Source organism: Brassica napus, chromosome A1, assembly GCF_020379485.1.
Source record: "Brassica napus cultivar Da-Ae chromosome A1, Da-Ae, whole genome shotgun sequence".
NCBI classification, from domain to species: Eukaryota; Viridiplantae; Streptophyta; class Magnoliopsida; order Brassicales; family Brassicaceae; genus Brassica; species Brassica napus.
In genome coordinates, this window is record NC_063434.1 from 19,283,695 (window position 1) to 19,306,731 (window position 23,037).

At 36.1% G+C, this 23,037-nt stretch overlaps 1 protein-coding gene, 1 long non-coding RNA gene and 1 pseudogene across 3 annotated transcripts; 2 read left to right on the forward strand and 1 right to left on the reverse strand.

The window, feature by feature from the left end:
- Positions 1-9,228: 9,228 nt before the first annotated feature.
- Positions 9,229-11,796, forward strand: LOC125575893. Its single transcript, XM_048735097.1, has 5 exons — positions 9,229-9,941; positions 10,335-10,464; positions 10,548-10,835; positions 10,920-11,147; positions 11,239-11,796. Exons 1-5 carry the CDS (start codon positions 9,502-9,504, stop codon positions 11,551-11,553), a joined length of 1,401 nt encoding a protein of 466 aa, XP_048591054.1. The 5' UTR covers positions 9,229-9,501; the 3' UTR covers positions 11,554-11,796.
- Positions 11,797-15,292: 3,496 nt separating this feature from the next.
- LOC125575895 lies at positions 15,293-21,755 on the reverse strand (annotated as a pseudogene).
- On the forward strand, positions 15,658-17,190 carry LOC125575896. 2 transcript variants are annotated; one of them, XR_007314438.1, is made up of 2 exons: positions 15,658-16,160; positions 16,286-17,190. It is a non-coding gene; the product is annotated as an uncharacterized LOC125575896 (long non-coding RNA). The 2 variants fall into 2 exon arrangements; XR_007314437.1 differs by having other exon boundaries at positions 16,392-17,190.
- Positions 21,756-23,037: the final 1,282 nt, after the last annotated feature.

Below are 23,037 nucleotides of genomic sequence, written 5' to 3' on the forward strand. Positions count from 1 at the left end.
CTTACCGGGAATTGAGTTTGACATTCTGTCATGGTGGAGAGTGCACAAAATCAAGTATCCGGTTCTTGCAGAAATGGCCAGAGATCTCCTTGCTATGCAGATTTCATCAGTGGCTTCAGAGAGTGCATTTAGCACAACTGGCAGAATATTAGAACCGCACAGAAGCTGCTTAACTCACTTCATGATAGAGGTTCTTCTGTGTAGTGAGCAATGGATGCATGCTGATATTAAACTTACTGAAAGGATCATCACAAATGAACAAATTCTTGCCGAAGTTGAACAGCTTGATAAACTTGAGAAAGGTATGTTTCTTCTACTTAAGTTCTCGCCTTTAAAATTTGTATATGTGTTCTCTTACTAATTCTTTTGTATACTGTTCTTTTGTCAGAGTTTGAGGTTCACAACCTTGGTGATTGAAGTCTTGGTTTTGAAGTTTGATGGTTGAAGATTGAAGTTTCAAGTTTGAAAGTTTTAGTTTTTTTCAGTTCATTGAACAATGTTGGTTTTTGTTTGGTTTTGGATCATGAATCTTGTTTGGTTTTCTTTTCAATAATTCTGACTTTTATTTGGTTTTAGATTCAATAAAATTATATGTTTGGATTTTACGTTTGTGACTTTGTGTTTCATAGTTGACTCCTTGTATACATTTATGTCTTGATGCACAAGACTACAAAGAGAATGTCTTAGTTTCTATTTAGCTCGTGTGAACCATTCTTGATGCACAAGACTACAAAGAGAATGTCTTAGCTCTTTTTAGCAAGTAATTAGTGGTACACCTAGTACAATTTAGTGTTTCTTAACCCAAAACCCGATTAAGATCCGACACCCGAAGTGTAAATCGGGTACAACTGGTTCTTTGGTATGGTGCAAAACCCGCACCGAACCCGATAAAAACTACACCGAAACCGATCCGAACTTTTAAAAGATCCGAATGGAGCTGTTTATGGGAGAACCGAAAACCCGACACCCGATTGCACCCGACCCGAAACCCGAATGGGCCACCGAATGCCCAGGCGTACGTAGAAGGCACCTTCTACAATGAGTAGAACCATGAAAAAAATCTTTAATGCAATTTCTACCCCATGTAGACATATGTGTTCTATTTAGATTTCGCATTCCCGAAATTTTAGAATACTTCACAAAAGCAGAAACTGCATTCGAGAGAAAAGTATATATATTTACAATTAGTAGAATTCATATTCTCCATATTTAGAATTTTAATTAAAAATAGATTGTTCGTTCTAAAAAAGTAGATGGACTTGTTTATTCTGGAATTCGTTTTCTAATAACCCTTCTTTCGTAGAAGACGAATTCTACTTTTATTAGAAGATAATTTAAAATTTTTATTTATCAAGTTTTTCAAAAAAATATTAGTGTATATGAGTGTTTTATTAATTGTTTATATTTTTACTTATTTTTTTTATTCATAAAACTATTTATTTCATTAAGTTGGTTTTATATCAAAGAGACAACCATCATAAATGTTTGTTCCGTTTTGGCAATTTTCTCAAAAAAAAATTATCTTGTTATATACTTAACGTAACTGAGACTTCAGCTAAGCTCTGAGACTGAGTTACTAATTTTGGACTGAAGTATATCATTCGGTCTCTCTATTTTGTATTTTACTAAGTGCACCATGATTATACCTTTTTTGGTAATGAAAACCAAACTGAACCCTCGGGTACGCACAAAACCCGTAGATACTTTTTAATCTTTCCATTACAAATTCTTCTTTATTTTCTTTCTTTTTTGACAAAGTACTTCTTTAGTTTGGTTCTTACATTGTAGTCAACTCCAGGCCCGGCTCAGTCGCTACCTTGACCTGGTGCTATCATTCAAAAAAGGGCCCCAAATAAACTTTTTACTAATGAAAATCAGAGACAAAAGTGCATCCATTTTTTTGTCTTAAGTTCAAATACAGAGAACAAATAACCATAACTGTTACAATTAAAAAAAACAAACAAAACAAGTCCTTATTCTTGGAAACTTCTCTCATAATCACTCAACAAAATAAACCATTCTATTTACATGCTTTGAAGCAAAATCATCAATCAAAAACTCAACATCTAATTCTTCCAAAAAACTATTCTCAATTGCTATTAAAGGTAATCCACTTAATCTTTCTTGTGACATAGATGCTCTTAGATATGACTTTAAAAGCTTCAGTTTGGAGAAACTTCTTTCTGCAGAAGCAACAGTAATAGGAACAGTTAGTAAGATTCTATATGCAGTTGTAGTATTAGGAAAACTATCAAATTCTACAAGAAAATTCAAAACATCACATGCACCCATCCTTTTGTTTGGTAAACGTTCTTTAAGAAACTTAAGTTTAAGAAAAAGTTCATCCCCATCTATATCTATCAAATCTTCAGTTTTTAAACTATTTTCTAAAAAACTACAACATGATTTTAATCTATCATCATCATCACGTATCTTCAACTTAGCAGAATCAAATAAAAAACCAAATATGTTCATATAGTTTGTATTGTTCAAATCTCTTATCAAGAGAACTAATGGCATGATCTATTATATACAAAAAATATTGAATCCTAAGATTATCTTCTACTTCAGATATAGTTTCATTATCACTAGTTTCATCAAACTGTTTTTTTTCTACGAATAACACGTTTTTGAATAAAAACTGGTTCAATACCAATTTCATTAGCAATTTATTTTGCTTTCATCATAGCATCAACAAAACCAGTTTCTCTATACTTTTTAAAATAAGAAATCAGTCCACTTACCTCGGTCATGGCAATGTCAATTTGCATATCCTTTGACTGTAATTTTTTGCTAACCATATTCACCACATGCAATATGTCAAACCAAATACCACTAGATAATATAAATTCAAAACTACTAAGTTATTTTATTGCTAAAGACTTTTGATTCACTTTGAATCAAAGGATCATTATCATTTTCATTCACTTGAAATAAAGCTTCTCTTATATATATAATCTGAAATCTTATAGCTTTAATACTTTCAATACGACTTTCCCATCGGGTTGTTGATAATTGCTTAAGAGTAAAAATTTTCACATTTGCTTTCAAAATATCCCATCTTTTTACAGAATTAGCAAACAAAGAATACAAACGCTGCACCACACCAAAAAAAATCTTTGACTTTCACAGAATTATTTGCAATATCACACAAGACCAAATTTAAATCCTTGAAATTGGTGGACCCGGTGCTGTTGCGCCTTCGGCACTCGTATAGAGCCGGCACTGGTCAACTCTTATGTTTACTTCTTCTTCTGTGGTGTATGAATCTTGTGATTTACTTCTTCTGTGGTGTTTAAGACCTTCCTTTCATGTTCAATGGTTGGAGTCAACCATAAACACAGATTAGTATACAGTTTGGCAACCACTTTAATAACGTATCCCCACCTTATGTTGTTGCTTCATTACTTAGTACAGAACTCTCATAATTAGCTATGTAAACAAAACTGGATCTGGTTACATTAGCGAGAGACCCATCATGCTTAGATCTATTCGTACATTAGAATTAGAGCACTTATATAATCTACTTATATATCTTCACTTTGTGTCATTTTTAATGGTTATACCAAATACAACAGATATCCTTCGCATGACGGCCTGACCTCAATGTCATCCTCAAGAGTTATCTGGGCGTAAGAAACAAACGGACAAATAGTATACTTAAATGTGACGATAACACCACGTTCATTATTATTTTACGTACCATGCTTGACTGATAAAACTTGAATATCTATAGTTTCTTTGGTCGATAACTTTTATGATAATATAGATCGAATGACTTCATTGATGTGATCCGAAACAAAAAAAAAATCTTGAGTTACTGATGTTCTAATCTGATCAAAGTCAGTTTCTCTGCATTCTCTCACTGGCTTTAATTGACGTCGTTCGGAATATCTTATACACCATCTTGCACCAGCTTCGAAATGAGTCAATCTGATTTTATTTCTGTCTGATCTTTCTTGCACTAATGGTTAAGAGAATATTTTGTTTGACGATCGAGACCTCATATGTTGTAATGCATCATGATTTATTTCAGCTGTTGCAGAGAAATATGATGAAGACTGTATGAAAAGGTGGCAAGGGTAAGTGGATAATCACACTGAACAAACTATAAAATATCAAAAACATAATATAAAATGAAGATTAATGATTTGAAGGAAAGTAATCAAAAAAAGAAGCAAAGATGGATCTGCAAGTTTGAAGAATCAGTTCTATGAATTTCTTTTGCTACGTAATGTGTCAAAAAAAAAAACTAGGGAACATAATCAAATATCTAATAATTTTTGTTCATGTTCTTCGGAAGGCTAGCCACCTTCTACTTTTGCATATGGGTAAAACTCAGGTCTGCAGCCTCACTTGGTTTTGGTTTTTAATCGACTTTTAACATTTGTATAAAGTTGTATTAGGGGTCGCTTGCTACCCGTTTACTCATTTTCTATGGAATCATCAGCAAACACGCAAACAGTGTATTGGCTTCCAGTAGATTTGATTTTCTTATTTACCTTTCTAAAGATAGGCCAAACAAAACTGAATTCTAAATAGCCACAAAGCACAGTGATTCTTATACAGTAAATAGCAACAGGGCCGAAGATTCTCCCTGTAAGTGAATATGATTTCCCGTGAATATTTACATTATCATTCCTCAAAATATATAGTACAATCGAATGAGAGATATCAGGGAAGTTCCTAACTAATAGGAATATACACAAGCATATTCTAACTAATACAAGAGATAATGCTTATCATCTAATACCCTCCACTACAAGAAAACAGGTGATTCTCGACCACAGTTTGCGACTGAAAACGTAGTCGTTAAGTTTTACGACTGTTTGGCGACTGACGGACAACTGAATTGCAACGCGGAAATTTTAGTCGTTAATCAGTCGCACAATAGCGACTGTGACGTTTAGTCGTTATGCCATCGTCAGATTACGACTGATCCGCGACCCCATTGTTGTCGGAGTTTATGTAGTCGCAATATAGTCTGAATATTGCGACTATTTCGCGACTGATGTATAGAGTCATACGGTAGCCGCAAACCAGTCGGTGAAAACCGGTACAAAACACGTGGTTTACATTTTACGGTTGGTGTAACTAATTTTTGTAAGTCAACCGCCGAATTCGTCGAACCATTACGACTGATCTGCGACTACGGCGTCTTCGGAGCAATTCTGTAGCAATATAGTCGGAGATTTTGTGACTATTTAGCGACTGCTTTTTTTGTGGTCGTAACGGAGTCGCTAATCAGTCAGTCAATACCGGTACGTAACACATGATTTACGTTCCATGGTTGGTGTAACTAATTTTTGCTGGCTTTGTCGGTATTGAGTCGCTAATAAGTCGGAAATGTTTCTATAAATACTACACGATGTTTACCATACATTTCTGCTAAGAAACATAAAAAGAAAGTGAAAACAACAAAAAATCGTTGACATTCAAAAAAAAAAAAATTTGCAGTGTTACAATGTCGGGAAATTCCAACTATTCCCATTTTCGAGAATGGATGTACAAGAGGATCGATGAAAAGACGGGAAATTTCTCAGAAGAGTTCATAGCAGGGGTGGATAAATTCATGACATTTGCAAATAGCCAGCCTATCACGCAGAGCAATGGGGGTAAATTTTTCTGTCCATGTAGTGTTTGCAAGAACGATAAATTTCTTCCGGGATCAAAAATTTGGAAACATTTATATAGTAGAGGTTTCATGCGTGACTATTATGTCTGGTATAATCATGGAGAAGAAGTTGATATGGAATTAGGAACGAGTCATGTTCCGACACCTTTAAGTGGTAGTGAAGAAGTTGGTAATGAAGATATATATGTTGATATGGTAAATGATGCATTTTGTGATAATGTGAGGTGTGATAATTATCACGAGGATGGTAATTACCAGGATGGTAATTACCAGGACGGTAATTACCAGGATGGTCCTGGTAATTACCAGAATGTAGTAGACGATGTACATTCGAAAAGGTTTTACGACTTGTTAGAAGGAGCAAAAAATCCCTTGTATGATGGTTGTCGTGAAGGTCACTCGCAGTTATCCTTAGCTGCTCGAGTTTTACAAACTAAGGCAGATTATAATATGAGTGAAAAGTGTGTGGATTCGGTGTGTCAAATGTTGAATGACTATTTACCAGATGGAAACATGGCAACCGACTCACACTACGAGACAGAAAAGTTGATGCGCAATTTAGGGCTCCCATATTTTACAATTGATGTTTGTATCAACAATTGTATGATATTTTGGAAAGAAGATGAAAGGTGGGAAACATGTCAATTTTGTGGTGCTGAAAGGTGGGACAAACGCCGTAGAACCAAAGTCCCATATAGCCGTATGTGGTATCTCCCTATAGCTGATAGGTTAAAGAGAATGTATCAGAGCAAGAAGACTGCAGCGGCAATGAGATGGCATGATGAGCACCAAGCAAAAGAGGGAGAAATGTGTCATCCATCTGATGCGGCGGAGTGGAAAAACTTTCAAGAAATACATCCCCGGTTTGCCGAAGAACCGCGTAATGTTTATCTTGGATTATGTACTGATGGATTCAATCCATTTGGAATGTCTCATAATCATTCGTTGTGGCCTATAATCTTGACTCCGTATAATCTGCCCCCCGGTATGTGCATGAAAACAGAGTACCTGTTTCTTACAATTCTAAATTTCGGGCCAAATCATCCACGAGCTAGTCTTGATATCTTCCTCAAACCTCTTATTGCGGAGTAAAAAGAACTATGGTCAACTGGAGTTGAAGCATATGATGTGTCCTTGAATCAAAATTTCAACTTAAGCCGTGCTTCTGTGGATGATAAGCGACTATCCGGCGGACGGCATGCTTTCCGGATGGACGACCCATGGTAAATTAGCATGTCCAATTTCATGGAAGATACTAAGTCTTTTTATCTGCCTAAGGGAAGTAAGACGTGTTGGTTTGATTGTCACCGAAGATTTCTTCCTCGTAATCATCCACTGAGGAAGAATAGAAAAGACTTCTTGAAGGGAAAAAATGCGGTAAATGAAGTTCCACCAGATTCTTTGACTGGTGAGCAAGTTTATTCAGAGCGGTTAAATGGTGTCAATCCTCCTAAAACGTCTGTTTGCGGTGGAAACGGTCATGAAAAGAAGAAGCCTGGATATGGAAAGTACCATAATTGGCACACGGAAAGCATATTTTGGGAGTTACCATACTGGAGGGATCTAATTCTCCGTCATAATCTTGATGTGATGCATATCGAGAAGAATTTTTTCAACAACATCATGAATACTCTTATGAATGTGAAGGGTAAGTCGAAAGACACAATCCAGTCAAGATTGGATATATCAGAGTTTTGTGATCGGCCACACTTACATGTTGATGATGATGGTCAAGCTCCATTTCCTCCCTACACATTGGACGAAGCCGGGAAAAAAAGTTTTTTGGAATGTGTGAAACTCGCAGTTAAATTTCCCGACGGTTATGCTTCAGACTTAGCTAATTGTGTTGATATGGAGAACAACAAGTTCTCTGGCATGAAGAGTCACGACTGCCATGTTTTTATGGAGCGGCTACTTCCATTTATCTTTTCAGAACTTCTAGACAAAAACGTCCATCTTGCATTATCAGGTGCTAATTTTTTGTTATATTTTTTTTATATTTAATGATACAACTTGATATGTGATTTGAAGAATATCCCTAATTTTGTAGGTGGTGGATTGTTTTTTCGTGACCTTTGCTCGAGAACTTTGCAGAAAGATCGTCTCCAAATTCTAAAAAAAAACATTATTTTGATCATCTGCAATTTAGAGAAGATCTTTCCACCATCATTTTTTGACGTGATGAAACATCTCCCTATACACCTCCCCTATGAAGCTGAATTAGGAGGACCTGTCAATTATAGGTTGATGTATATCTTTGAAAGGAATTTCAAAAAGTTGAAAGCAAAAGCAAAGAACAAAAGATTTGTTGCTGGATCGATTGTTGAATCATATATCAATGAGGAGATTGCTTACTTTTCTGAGCACTACTTTGCTGATCATATACAAACAAAATCAAGTTAAAGACCTTCATTATCCTGCAGATTCCTTTTTTCTTGTATACTCGTGTTCTTACTTCAATGTAATGTGGTCCATTAATTTGTGCAGGTTTACACGATTTGATGAAGGTGAAGTTCCTGTATACTGTGTCAGCGGAGTACCTGATATATTTACACATGTAGGTCGGTCGACAAATGCATCAGATGAAGCTGATTACTATGGGATCTTAACTGATATCATTCAAATTGAGTATGAGGGGGCAGTGAATTTGAAAATTACATTTTTTAAGTGTAAGTGGTATGATCCTATGATTGGTAGAGGCACTCGGCGGAGCAATGGTGGCATCGTGGACGTTCTTTCATTGAGGAAATACTATAAATACGAACCATTTATTCTAGGTACGTACGTATTATTTATACATATTAATTAATATAAATAAATATGTATTATTAAATTTTTATTATATGATAACAGCATCTCAAGCACATCAAGTTTGTTATATCCCGTATCCGTACGTAAAGAAACCAAAGCAGTTGTGGTACAATGTTTTAAAAGTGAATCCGAGGGGAATCATTTCAGGAGAATACGAAGACAGCGAACCGGCAGTGTTACAACAAGACAATGATGATGCTGTATTGATGACTACAATTGAAGATATACCAGTCGACCATTTGTTACATGCTCAAGGAGAACCGATTAATCTTGATATTGATGTCGAAGATGCAGAACCGGAGGATGAATTCCAGTGTAATCTATCCTCGACTTCTTCTGATGATGAATGTGAAGATGGAGAAACACCATCCTAAAATGTTTTACCATAACTTATTAAGTCATATCCCTAAACTTATGTTCTTTACTTTTAAATAATGTGTTGTTTACTTCCTAATAATGTGTTTTTATATTGTTAAGTGTTATATCCTAAATTGCTATATCCATTGATCAAAAAAAAATTTGCTAGACCCTAAATTGTTATAAGCAAAGAAAAATAAAATTTTAAACCCTAAATTTTTATAAGCAAAGGAAAAAAAATTGCTACACCCTTTACCCTAAACCCGACTTTTCCCCCTGAATTTTTCTAAGTCCCCCGGTAAAGTGTAAACCCAATTGAAAAATTTTCCTAACTCCCGCCTAACCAATTAATCAAATCCCGCTAAGCCCAATTTTTAGACCCAAAACCAAAACAAAACCAACCTAAGCCTAATACACTCAGACAACCGCATCTCACTCTCTTTCGATTAGAAAGAACCCTAATCTATCACCCTCCCTCGAATCTCACTCTCTTTCGATTCCACCGAAACCATAGAACCCTAATCTCTCACCCTCCCTCGAATCTCACTCTCTTTCGATTCCACCGAAACCATAGAACCCTAATCTCTCACCCTCTCTCGAATCTCACTATGTCCAATTCCTAATCGCTGAATTCCAGAAACGCCTCATCTCTCTTTTGAGACCTAAAGAACCCTAATCTCTCATCTCTCTTTGAAACGATGTCATCAAAAAAGAAGCAGAAAGTTTCAAAAAAATCTCCCCTTCCCTCGCAGTACCATTTCGTTCCTAAGACGACAGCTCCTCCTGTCCCCAACCGCCGATCTCCACCAGGCGTGAGTGACTACCCACCTCCGAGGCAGCTCTTCCAAGACTCAGAGGCCCAAACTCAAGCTGCTTCAGGGCCTCTTCATCAACCATCTCCACCGCCTCTTCATCAACCATCTCCACCGTCACAATCTCGACGGTCCGAAACGTCAGCGACACGACGTTCGCCCAGCAGGTCTCAGTCTCAAGACTCTGCGAGTACAGAAAGTCCAGAAGCTGTGGAACCGACGCTCTCTGATGAGCAGACTCGTTTACTCAACCAACTGCTATCCCAGCCAAACTGGGGCACTGACATACCAATCCTTTCTCCAGCCTTTGAGCCTGGAACAACATGGTAACTATTTTTGTTTATGTGTTTTGAGTGTTATATATATTTTTAAAGAACTCGACTTGTCAATTTGTGAATATTTGGAGTGATTGTTGATGTTACTTACTTGAGGCTTTGCTACTGTAATATTAATTACTTGCATTTTCGTTAGTCACTGATTCTTTAATTGAGGCTTTGCTACTGTAAGATAAATATTTGGAGTGATTGTTGATGCTATATACTTGAGGCTTGACAAGTCACTGGTTTCTGTGTTTGGAGTGATTGTTGATGTTATTTACTTGCATTTTCGCTAGTCACTGGTTCTTTAATTGACTTTGGCTTGCTTTGGTTGGCTTTGTCACTGAATAATTACTTGTGTTTCACTCGAACATATTCATTATTTTGCTTCTGTGTTTTGAGGTTTGGTCGTGACAAAGGGAAACTGACCCGGAAGATCACAAAGACTTTTACAAAAAAGTTTGATGAAGCTTATTACAGTTGGAGTGTTGTGCCTCAGAACAAAAGAGAGACGATATTTGTAGAATTTGCAGTTAAGTTTTATCTTCTATATTTAATATCAGTTTTTGTTTAAATTGATTTTTAACATCAACCTTCTCTGTTTTTTTTTTGTAGAAAACTCACACTTGGGATCAAATACACACTGGTATTGTTCAGGAGAAGTTTGAGGCGGTATGTCAGCGACGTATGAAGAACATGGTTAGCGTTCGTAGGAGGTCACGAGTGCGACCACCCTGGATCCACGGTGAACTGTGGGAACAAATGACTGCGTATTGGGACACTCCCGAAGCGGAAAAAAAGAGTCAGACAGCATCGGACTCTCGGTTGTCTGACCGGAACGGACTTGGTCCACACAAGCACAACTCCGGCCAGAAGTCTTTCGAACAAATCGAACATGAAATGGTAAGTCCTTTCTCCCTCCAATCATACAAGTTAAACTTGTATTTGTGGCATTTAACCTTTACTTCTTTTTTTTATCCTTTTTAGGTTGAGAAATTGGGCAGACCAGTTACTCTTGGTGAAGTTTTCATGGAGACACATACAAGAAAGGATGGGACCTTTGTCGATTTGAAAGCAGAGAAGGTTGCAGAGATGTATAAGAAGAACAAAGAAGCCAAGTTGACTGCCCTTGAGGCTGAAAACTCACAGACTTCAGACAGTGCTTCCAATGATCCACAGCTCTCCATAGAGGAGGATAATAAGATATTCCTTTTGGTAAGCTGTTTCTTTTATTTTTTTTGTTTGTTCTTTATACTTGATACTCTTTTCTTCTGCTTTGTAGTAACAATTTGATTTGTTTTTGTAGTCAACTTTCACAAATGAAAGAGGACAGCACTATGGCATTGGAAGCCTCCAGCAAACTCTCGTCAATGGGAAACGGACGTTCAGTGAATTATCTTCATCTGCATTCCTCGACATGAATAAGCTTCTTGAAGATGCTCACCACAAAATAGAAGAGCAGGCTGCTTCTAATGCAGCAAATGCTGCTGTTATTGAAGAGCAAGGTGCTTGTATTGCAGAGCAATCAAAGCAGATCAAGGAGTTCTCTATAGTGGGGAAGTTTCTAGCTGCAACTAATCCATTATATAATGAGTTTGTAGCTGCTAATTCCAGCACCTGATCATGCTTTCCTGTTTATTTACCTAGAAACTTATGACTTTTGTAAGTTCTTTTGTTTAGTTGCTTGTTTCAAACTTTTGGAGCTTTAACATTTTCAGTTTCAATATTAACCACTGCTTTTTAATTTTACAATGCTCGATAGCATAGATTTATTAGCATTACAAACCAGAAAGCACCTAAAATCGGAATGGCAAATTCAAAGAAACAAAATGAAGAGTCGTAATTCAGTTGGATAAAATTACAACATTTTACGACTAAACCGCGACTGATAAAAACATGTAGTCGCGAAGTAGTCGCAACATTAGCGACTGAACTGCGACAACAACTGTGACTACACTCAGACTAAACAGGTAGTCGCTAAATGGTTGCAAAATTAACGTTGCATTGGGACTACATCAGTGACTACACTCGGACTAAACAATTAGTCGTTAAACGGTCGCAAATTTAACGACTACACTACGACTTCATGCTCCGACTAATTGATGACTCCTAATAACCGACTGATTAACAACTGCTGATAAACTAAGTAATTGACTAAAAATAGTCCTATATTGGACGTGAAGCAATCAGAGTGTAGTCGTAACACATTATGACTATTAGACGACTATATGCCGACTGAATTGTTTAGTTGTAAATGTGTCGTAGAACAGTCGTAATATAGCGACTGATTTACGACCAATATAACTACTGACGCGTTGATTGACGACCATGCTTAGTAGTCGCTATTCAGTCACAAAACGTCATTTGCGACTGTTTCGCTTCTGATTCTGCAGTCGGGAACTACTTGTTTTCTTGTAGTGCTCCCGCAGTTGGAGCGTGGGTTTGATCACGCCAAGACTGGATCTGAAGTCTGTAAACAAGGTCGTTGGTAGGCCCTTTGTGAAGATGTCAGCGTACTGGAGAGTAGCAGGTATGTGCATTACTCTAACTTCACCCATTTTTACTTTTTTTCCCGTACGAAATGGATGTCTATCTCAATGTGCTTTGTACGTTGATGCTGTACCGGATTCGTTGAGAAGTATACCGCACTAACATTGTCACAGTATACCAATGTAGCTTGTTGAAGTGGATTGCCCATCTCGAGGAGGAGGTTTCGTAGCCAGCAAGCTTCAGCTACCGCATTCGCCACGACTTTGTACTCAGCCTCCGCGCTTGTTCCTGAAACAGTGGGCTGGCGTTTTTCTGACCATGAGACCAGGTTGTTGCCAAGATAGAGACAGTAACCGGAAGTGGAGCATCTTTTTGTTGGACATCCACCCCAATCAGCATCAGGTAAAGCCGTTAGCGTCAATTTCTGTTGTCTTAGAAGCTGTAGACCGAGCTCTTTGGTACCTTGTATATAGCGGATAACGCGTTTGAGAGCAAGGAGATGGCCTTCGCGTGGATCGTGCATGAAGAGGCAGAGTTGTTGCACCGCATAGGATATGTCTTGTCTAGTGAATTTCAGGTATTGTAGAGCCCCGGCCAAGCTTCGATATTCAGTCGGATTTTGGAGTGGTTTGCCTTCATCTTCCGAGATTTTTGATTTCAAATCCACCGGTGTAGCGCATGGTTTGCACTCGGACATTCCAGCTCGTGCAATGATGTCCTCAGCGTACTTGGACTGATTTAGAAATAACCCTTTGTCGTTGAATGTAGTTGAGATGCCAAGGAAAGAATGGATGATGCCTGAATTTGACATAGGAAACTCTGACTTCAGTAGCTTAATGATCGTTTCCTTTAGAGTTGTCGTCGAGGCTGTGATAATGATGTCGTCGACGTATAGAATCAGATCTGTATATAAACAAGCTTGTATCCATTTTGCTTTGCTCAAAACCAGCATTAGTAATAAAATTCACAAAGCGAGCATTCCAAACCCTTGGGGCTTGTTTAAGGCCATAGATAGATTGCTTAAGCTTGCATACATGATTTGGTTTTGATTGATTAACAAACCCATGTGGCTGAAACATGAAGACAGGTTCATCGAGTGTGCCATGGAGAAATGTGTTTTGCACATCAAGTTGATGTACATCCCAGTTATTGGCAAGAGCTAGGTGTAGCAGCGTGCGTATGGTGGCTGGCTTGACGACATGGCTGAACGTTTCGCCGTAGTCTATGCCATGCTCCTGGGATTTTCCATTAGCTACCAGTCTCGATTTATGTTTCCTGAAAACACCATTAGCATCATACTTGTGCTTATGAAGCCACATTGATCGCACTATGTTAGTGTTTGGAGGCCTTGGCACCAAATCATAAGTATCACTTTTAATAATAGCATCATACTCGACATTCATGGATGGATTCCAATTTGGATCATCTAGAGCTTGAAGATAGCTTTTTGGTAAAGGTGATTGAGTTTGAGTAAGAAGTGAGAAAATCTTTTTGGGTTTGGAGATGCCATGTCTTGATCTTGTTGACATAGCGTGCCTAGGTTCCTCTGTTGCTACTGGAGCAACTTGAGTTGGCGCCCCCTGTTGTGGAGACTCTACAACCGGAAGAGTTTGTGTAGATGAAGTCTGAAGTATTTGTTTGAAGATAGGAGAAGGCTCGGTTTCATGTAACAAGAAGTCATAGGAGATAGGTTTGTTCTGTTGAGATTTTTCATAAAGAAAGCTTGTTTCATCAAAGTTCACATTTCGTGAGATGATGATCCGTCTGGTGTCGAGATCATAACACATGTATCCTCGATGATCGTGAGGATAGCCAAAGAAAACACATTTAGAGGATCTTGGTGAGGGTTTAGGAAGATGAGTGTGGTTGATGTTTGGGTAACATAAGCAACCAAATACTTTTAAGTGTGAGTATGATACCGGTTTGTTAAAAAGAACAGAGAAAGGGCTCCTGTTTTGAATGGCCTTTGAGGGTAAGAGGTTGAGGATATGGACAACCGTATGAAGAGATTCTACCCAAAAAGTTGATGGTAGATGAGCTTGAAAGAGTAAGCTACGCATTGCATTATTAATTGTGCGTATCATCGTCTCAGATTTTCCGTTTTGTTGAGAAGAGTAGGGACATGAAAAACGAAAGGTTATGCCCTTTGAAGCGAAGAAATCATGAAACTGTTTGTTATCGAACTCACCACCGTTATCACATTGAAGTGACTTTATGTCTTTACCAAATTGGTTCTTGACATAGGTGGTGAAGTTTAGGGACTTCATCTTCAACCTGCAAAACAATTCCTAAGATTGTCTAGAACCTATGGAATCAAGTGTTGAGAAGCAATTTTTGCTAGAGAAAAAGTGTTTTGGATTTAAGGTTTATAATATTGTAGTCACTAATATTAGCAACTAACTTATAACCAAATTAGAATTGAGACTAATTAGCAACTATTTTTTGATACTAAAGCGTAACAGAAAAAGTGGTATAAAATTTTGTGCAACTACAACTATTAGTTAAAATAGTTGCTAATTTACCACCGATTAAATAGTTTCACCGTAGTTTCACCGCAGTTAAAATAGTTGCTTTTTTTTGCAACTAATTTGCAACTAAACATTTTCTGCGACGAGGTTTTTTTAACTACATTTAGTAGTTACAAAATAGTTACATTTTCGATATTTGCAACTACCTTGTAACTATTGTTGTAGTTGTAAAATTGATGTTTTCTTGTAGTGAGAGTTTTACAATGTCAATTTTTTTTTTACAATTAATACTATTTTTATTATTTTTACTTTCTCTTTTATAAATAGAATATTACTTGGCAGTTTCTTACTGATAATTACTTTAATGGTGAACATATATATTCACCTTAGGTCTTTAGAAGGTGAACCAAAAAAAACTCATATAGTTATATGACAACCACCAAGCATATATCATCAAATATCCATCGAGAATGAAGACAATAATCTAAAACCGATGACTAGACTGAACAGTACAATCTTTTAAGCCGTCTCCTTCTGTATCTCCAAGCCACTTGAATCTCCATAGCAGCTCGTAGCCTCCAATATGGAGATTCGTACCTTATGGCTCCTTGCACTTTACAACTCCCTAGGAATCTCGAGAACAATCTCGTGACGTCATCAAGATCTGCTACACTGAGGGAAAACACATCCACATTTGTCACACACCTAACAGATCTGTAGCTTAACAATCCCTTTCGTTTAATCCATATCCTAGTCCCATCTGAAAATTTCAAAGCATATTAAGACCACCTCCATCGGCGCTTCTTAAATGGAGGTTCCAAACAAAAGAGAAAAAAAATAAATGAAAAAGGAAAATAAAACACAGAACCCGTGTTTAAACTGGGATTTTTAGGATTGTTAGGAACCCTAACGTGTCACATTCTTATTTGACGGCTCATTTATGTCTCTCTCTCTCTCCTTCGAAATCCCATTTTTTCTATTCCTCCTCCAAGCTCGATCTCTCCATCTTCTATGTCGATTCCAATAAGCTCTACTTTATTTCAACAGTGAAAGATTGGTAACTCTTCAAGCTAATAAAATCTTTCATTATCCTCTCCGTCGAATCTAATGACCATGGAAGCTCTCTCAACATCATCACACCTCTCTAATTTGCCCCAGTCTTCGTGTTGGTCCTGTAATCCGTGAATCCACAATCTGAGAATCAGCAACGGATCAAGCCACGGAGGGCTTCGTATGCAAGCTCTCTTACACAACGACACGCCAAGTGAAGGTAAATCTTTTGGATTCTCATGGAAAGTTCAATTTTTTTTTTGTTGTGGGTGGGATTATTTGTATTGGGGGTACCCTTAAAGATGCTTACTTTGTTATTGATACGAATCTTAGATTGGTGTACAGATTAATTTGAAGTAGATCATTTCCAGTGGCATATAGCTTCTTCTTATTGTTGCTGTGAAGGAAAAAGATTGAGACTTGTTCTCATAGTAGTATAATCGATGTGCAGACATGAGGTTGTAGGCTTTACAACCAGATAAGATCGCTGTTGATGGTGGTGAGCAGAACGTCAAGGTACTTTATCTCAAATCCCTCTCACTTGCTTTAGATTCTCCAAACATTCTTGTCCTTTGGTAAATTGAAGTAGGTTCTTACTTGATGGGAACTCTTTGACATGTTCGATAATGTGAAGAACACTCTCTTTAGGATGCTTGATGGAAACTCCTCGAGGGAGATGATGTGATGAATGTGCAGATATGCTACAAGAAGAGGACTTCAATCATCAAAGTGTTTTTGACTCGCATGGTTACCACAATGGCGGATGAAAGAGACGAGTCTCAGAGCATTGAGCCCACAGGTAACAATGATCTTGTGGTAAGTAGTATGTAGAGAGAACAACAATATGATATGTAATAAGTGAAAGTAATCATTAAAACCTTATGCTAGTTGATGTATGACTTGTTTTGATCAAATGGAATCAGTTTGTTAAAAAATTTTTAAGAACCTCAAAGAGAGGTTCTCCCATTGGACCATGAAAAAATTAATAACACTAACAAGGGTTCTAAACTTCTCAAATCACAAAATCAACTATTAAATTATTCATTAGAACCCATTATGGGTTCTAACCAATGGACTTGCTCTAAGTACCCAGATGCAATGTTATATTGTGGTTTAGTCCATGTTTTCAGATTTTATCACAAAACATTGAGAGTTATGAGCACATAAAGTACACAAAGGATGTACCGGTGTTTGAAGCTGCTCGTTCCAGGCACCAAGAAAGAAGTTCTTCACCAAAAACGTCTCCCTCTGACAAAGATATAACTGAACCGTCTTTTCCAATGCTCTCCATCTCACCTCTTACTATGAATACAATTTTCTCAATTACATCTCCAGCGGAAAAGACCACGCTACTCGATATGTAAGTTATATGTTTTAGCCTCTCACGGATGGCATTTAAGATTGATTCATCCATCAGCGTAAATATCCTTACCTGCAGACCCATTAACATTTTCAATAATCTACCTGTGTGAGAGAGAGTGAGTGAGACTGGGTGGGTGGGTGAGAGGTTGTGAGGTTGTGAGTGAGAGTAAGAGCGAGAGTGAGTGAATAGTGAGGGAGTAAGAACAATGGGGAGATGGAGTGTGATGTAGGCCTAGGCATTATACCCGAATCCAAAGAATCGAATTGAACTAAACCTAATCCGAGATAACTAAAACCGGAATCGGACCAAAACTTTCAAATATTCGAATTTTTCCTATATTTAAATATCCGAACTGAACAAAAAATCTAATGGGTATCCATATATATAGTTATATTATTTAAAATATATTAAAAAGATCTGAATGTATTTGAAAAATTAAATTATCCAAACTACTCAAAACTATCTGAAACTATCCAGATATTTTTATCCCAAAATCGGAACTATCCGAGATTTTTATCTAAATCATTCGAATTATACGATAATTTACATGAAATAACCTAACTGTACCGAGCCTAGACTGTTTGGTATTTGAAAATTTTCTAGTTATTATTTGGATTAAAATAAATACCAGGACCGATCTGAAACCAAACAATTCAAACCGATCTGAACTGAAAATAATGGATCCTGAAAATAGGGCCCTATCCGAACTATCCAATACCCAAAATTCTCAATCCTAACCGAACCAGCCGAAACACCCATGCCTACTCTTATGTTTACCTTATTGAGAAATTTGAAGAGATGTCGTCTTATATCTCTTTGAAGGTCATCAGGCATATTATTAAAGAGTAATTCTTCGTCAACTCCTCTTCTAGCAGCCCAGTGGAACCGCTCAACCTCTAGCACCCTCCTGAAAATATAGAAAAAACTATTTAGTTAGCTTTATGTTTAGTGACATTATACAGACTGGGACGACATAATTCTTCAGAATTCAACTTTAGAGGCAAAGTTTAAGAGGCATAGTCCACATACTTTCTTATCCCCTCTGGAAACCGTCTATGGCTCATCCATTGCTCTGCATCTCGCTGTCTTAGCGTCATTTCCAAATTCCTAAGGTGGGCAAACAGACTCAACTGAGTACTTTGTAATTTAGAGAGCATCCACCATGTCTTGACATATCTTCTTTTGTACAACGATGGGAGTTAATTACCTTTGGCCAAGAGTCTGTAGGAAGTTCTGCATATTACCGATAAGAAATGCGAAAAGCAAAAGTCCCAGTCCGATAATGCCCATTGTAAATAAGACCTCCCAAATAAAGTAACTTGGGACTTGGTTTCCAGCAAGCGTGCTGATTTGCTTCGGAGAATAGTAAACAATTGACAATTGACAATAGGCCAGAGTCAGACTTCCACATATACCAACCAGAGCGGACTTGATATCAAACCCATAAAACATTCTAATAAGGTTAGCTTTCAATTTCAAAAAACATATTGCATATTATATAAAAAATATTATAGGATACAAAATTAGCCAAAAAAACAAAAAAGAGAAATTTTATTTTAAAATTTTAGGTAAATTTTATATTATTAACTAAAATATTAGGTAACCTTTTATATATATATATTTTTTTAATAACCAGGTAACATTTTATATTATTATGATTTACACATAAATATAAAAAATAACTTTTAAAGTTATTAATTTTATGGTTTTTGAATTTTGAAATAGTTTAGATTGACCTTTTCCAAAAAAAAATTGTGAAAATTATATATTGTTTCAAATTTAACCTCTAAAGAAGTATGGCTCTGATGAGAACTTTAGCTATGCAATCTAGCTGGACAGTTTTGCAATAAAATCTGCTATGAAAAACTTGAATAAACCCAGTTACCTGAAAACCCCAAAAAAGAGAGTAAATGTATCTTGTGAATTGTGATCAGACTAGATTGATTGGTGAGATTGACAGCCTTCAAATAGATTCCATAAGGAAAACCATTCTCTTGAAAACAAGCACTGGCACTCGTATTATATTTCAATGCAGCTAATACTACATCACTACTTCCACGACCACAGTCTATAAGTTCTCTGCATGCACGATCAGTATTACCGCAAGCATCTCGAAGGCATTGATTAACTCTCTGCAAGAGACAAACGAAAAACAAAAGAAAAAAAGGAAATCAGGGCAACAACAGAATCAACAAACCAGAAGAAATATATACGTCTTCTGTTGGTGAGGACAAGAAAAGTAATTTAATAAACAGAAAGGATGTTAATTAATTTAAAGTGAATGATACAAGTTTCTGAACTTTTTCCATACCTGCAGACCAAAAAGATACCAGCAAGAGCCAACAACATGACCAGCAAGCATGAAGGTGAGAAAATTAATAGCAAATTTAGAAGATGATTCAAGTATGAACCCAATGGGTGTTTTTCCGGCAAGAAGAGGAAGAAGCCTATATAACTTAAGAGTGTATTGTAAAAGAACTGCAGCCTGTAAAAGGCTATATGCATTATTTTCCCAAGATCCGCCTAACCATGCTGGTGTTATCCATGATATCAATATCTGTAACCAAAAGAGAAGACAATGGATAGATCAACGATAAATGAACATATTATAGTTAGGTTGATTTAAAAACTGGTGTCGATTTAACATTATGGTACCTGTGGAAGTGGCATCACTATGAACAAGTCTAGGAAAAAATTTCCTTGGAAGTAATGGCGAGCAATTTTTACTGGATGATCAACCAACCAGGTAACACCAACAACCATAGACTCAGGAGATACATAGGCCAATCGGAACTGAAATACAAATTACAAAGAAGAAGAATTAAAAGCTTGCAATTCTTTTATAACATAATGTAAGTAAAAAGAAACACACCTGAAGCAGAATGTTTACAGAGAATAAAGCATCCGTTACACTTCTAACAATTATAAATGCTTTAGCCATCGGCCAGTCGATTACAATGCATTTGTAGTTCTGCAGTATGAAAGAAAGTGGTGGTCAAGCGCAAGAATACAAAACATGAGAAGCAAAAGAGAGATATTTCATACTTGTTTGACTAATGTGAGGAAGACAAAGAGGGGGTCTAAGAAAATAGACAACAAGCATGAAAGGGAAAACAATCTAGTCCAGCTCTGAATGAATATGGAGTGGGGATTCATGATTCCAGGTAAGTGTCTATTAACAGATGTAGCAAATCGCCTCGCCCGGGCTTTAGCATCCTCATACAAAGCACTATGGAACTAGCAAAAGAAAAGAAACAATTTGTGTTTCGGCAACAGTACTTACTTGATCCTTAAGCAGTTTTGTGACTGTGAAGTAAATAAATCAGTACAACATACCATAGAATAAAAAATGGCAGGAACTCTGGAAGTGGGGACTTGGTCAGCTTTGCGGTTGTAGTAAGAAGGGCAAGTGGTACAGTAAGGATCATTACACACCCCAAATTTTTCAGATCTCAAGAGATGTGGGTTTAAGACGGAATTGTCGTCTGAGTTGTCATGCTCGAGAGCAGCAAAAGAAGGATACCTCTCAGGCTGAGAGGAGGAGACACCAACAGGATCAGAAGAACCACCAGTAGAAGGGGGAGGAAAAAGAATGAGAGGCTCAGGACTGCTAGTAGAGAAAAGAGGGCCATTCATTTGCACTGATGGAGGTGGTCTCTGGGTTCGATGCGGATCTGTGTAGCGTAAAACAACGGTCGAGCTGTCTAATCCCTCACTGGTGGAAGATGTGTTTGGGAGGGAAACATTACGTGACCTGAAAGTGAAAGGCCTAGTACGAGATGATGAAGATGTGTCTAAAACTGGAAGCTTGAGAGCATCATCGTTCTCGTTGGGAGGAGCCATTTCAAGACAAAATATTTGACTAGAGAAAAGTTTCAAGAAGAAAACTAAGAGAGACCGGAAGAAGTTTGATAAAAAAAAAAAAAAAGGGACCGGAAGAAGAAAGAGAAAATTGATAATATGGAAGGAGACTATGAATGAGTCGTTGCGAGTCAAGCAAGTGTATTTTTAATTATTACTAGATCTTCACCCGCACAACCCGATGTTCTTTTCAATTTTTATATTTCAAAATTTATTATTGTTATTATTTCCTAATTGTTTGTAAATCGTATTATTGTATGATACCAGATTTTGATATATATAAAACGAAGTTATTCCCTCTATTTCGTAGTAAGGGTCATTCTAACATTTTTTTTTGTTACACAAAAGCGTCACTTTAGAATTTCAATACAAATTATACTTACTTCCAATTTAAAATTAATTAAAAACTGCATTAATTTTATAAATAATTATATTTATCTCAAATACTATTGGTCAAATATGTGTAATTTGTAACAACTTAAATACATTTTAATCACTTTCTTAATGGGTGTGAAAAATGTCAAAATGACACTTTTAATGTGTATTTGTTTAAAGCATACCATTTAATATGTTTATTATTAATATATATATTCTAATAAAAACTTCATTTTCACAGCTTAAGATTTGCTATATCTTTGTGTTTTTAGAATGCAATCTTTGTGGATATTTTTTTGTTTTAAAAATTGAGAACTAAAATTTATGTGATCATTTTAAATGATAGGATCATCACGTGCATATATTTTAATATATATATATATATATATATATATATATATATATATATATATTCAAAATTAAGAGATGATTGATCTTGGATCTTGGTGGTTTTTAAAACATTTAGTTGTGGTTTTCATTTGAATAAAAACATATGTGATTTATGCAGAATTGGTTCATTTGTATTGCAGTTTTGATATATTAGATCATTTGTATGATATATTTAAATAGTTCAATAAATATATGTGTTCTCAAATCTCATTTAATTTTATGTATTATTTACTGAATGTATCTCTGTATTCATAATAACATGTGAATATTTACTAAATGGAGTGCTAACCGGTACACAAATAACTAAAGAGTAAAGACCAATTTTTGATATTCTTGGTTTATAGCTAGCCGGATTTTGAATACATATGACTAATAAATAGTAGACTATTATTGGCATGTATGTAAAAAGTATATTCATATTTGTATTCAATTTATTAAAAAGATATTTTACGATCATGTTCATGTATTTAGCTCAATTTGTAAATAATATTCAACAGTTGATATAGTTAAAAAGAATATTCCCATATATTAATAGAATAAATCATGGTATATATATGTTGTAATTTAACAACATTTTAGGGAATATATGTATAACGATATTTGCGGTAGATTTGAATTATATGTTTTATTAAATTGTGTGATATTTTATATCTGATTTTAATATTTACGTCAATAGTGCACCACTTCATCTTCTCCAAGAGTAAATTGTGTTTGATTTAAAAAATAATAATCTTATTTACAAAAAGAACAGTGTTCATGTTTAAGACTAACAACATAAAAAGTTTATTCGTTGTTAACACTGCCACATTTGAAATAATTTATTTTTAAATGAAATATGACTTGAGTAGAGATTATGCAGAAAAAAACACGTCTAGCGAGTTTGCTGTGTTCTGGAGTATGGTTATTCATGTTCATAGAAATTCAGAAGAAAAAAAAAAACACTGTTAGCAAATTTATTGTTTTCGTGAGTATTGAGTATGATTGTTTAAGTTCATAGAAGTTTGTTCAAAGAAAGAACACAAATTAGAATGGAATCATCAATCACCTGTAATACCAAAGACACATGAAATTTGATTCATAACAAGTTTATAAGAAAATAGTTATCGTT